General features: G+C 53.6%; 1 protein-coding gene across 1 annotated transcript; it reads left to right on the top strand.

Annotated features, from left to right (window-relative positions):
* Positions 1-3: 3 nt before the first annotated feature.
* Positions 4-468, top strand: LOC147819895 (collagen alpha-1(XII) chain-like; the record flags this gene model as incomplete). The annotated part of the gene is made up of 1 exon (XM_087180244.1): positions 4-468. A coding segment is annotated over one exon (465 nt), but the record flags the coding sequence as incomplete, so codon positions are not given.
* Positions 469-472: the final 4 nt, after the last annotated feature.

Below are 472 nucleotides of genomic sequence, written 5' to 3'. Positions count from 1 at the left end.
AGTGTGGATGACAACAAAGACCGCGTCTCAGTGGTTCAGTACAGCAGAGAGCCAACTGTCCAGTTCTATCTGAACACGTACACCACAAAAGGCCAGATCCTTGACACTGTCAGAGGTTTGAGGCACAAAGGCGGGAGACCCCTCAACACTGGAGCAGCTCTCCAGCACTTGAGGGATAACGTCTTCACGGCCTCTGCCGGAAGCAGGCGCCTGCAAGGAGTTCCACAGGTCCTGATATTGCTAAACGGTGGAAGGTCTTTTGACCGTGTCGATGCACCAGCCTCTGCTCTCAAACAGCTGGGTGTCTTGACCTTTGCAATTGGAACCAGGAACTCCGATAGCAGAGAACTGCAGGACATATCCCACGATCCCAGTTACGCTCTGTCTGTGTCTGAATTCACTGACCTTCCCAGCGTCCAAAAGCAGCTTCAGTCCTCCGTGGAGGCTGCGGTTATTGACGTCACCCCAGAGT

Source organism: Seriola lalandi, unplaced genomic scaffold (assembly GCF_002814215.2).
Source record: "Seriola lalandi dorsalis isolate HSWRI2012SDOR001 ecotype SW California unplaced genomic scaffold, Sedor1 jcf7180002031494, whole genome shotgun sequence".
NCBI lineage: Eukaryota > Metazoa > Chordata > Actinopteri > Carangiformes > Carangidae > Seriola > Seriola lalandi.
Note: the sequence above shows the minus strand (reverse complement) of the source record. Positions and strands in the feature narration are given on the sequence as shown.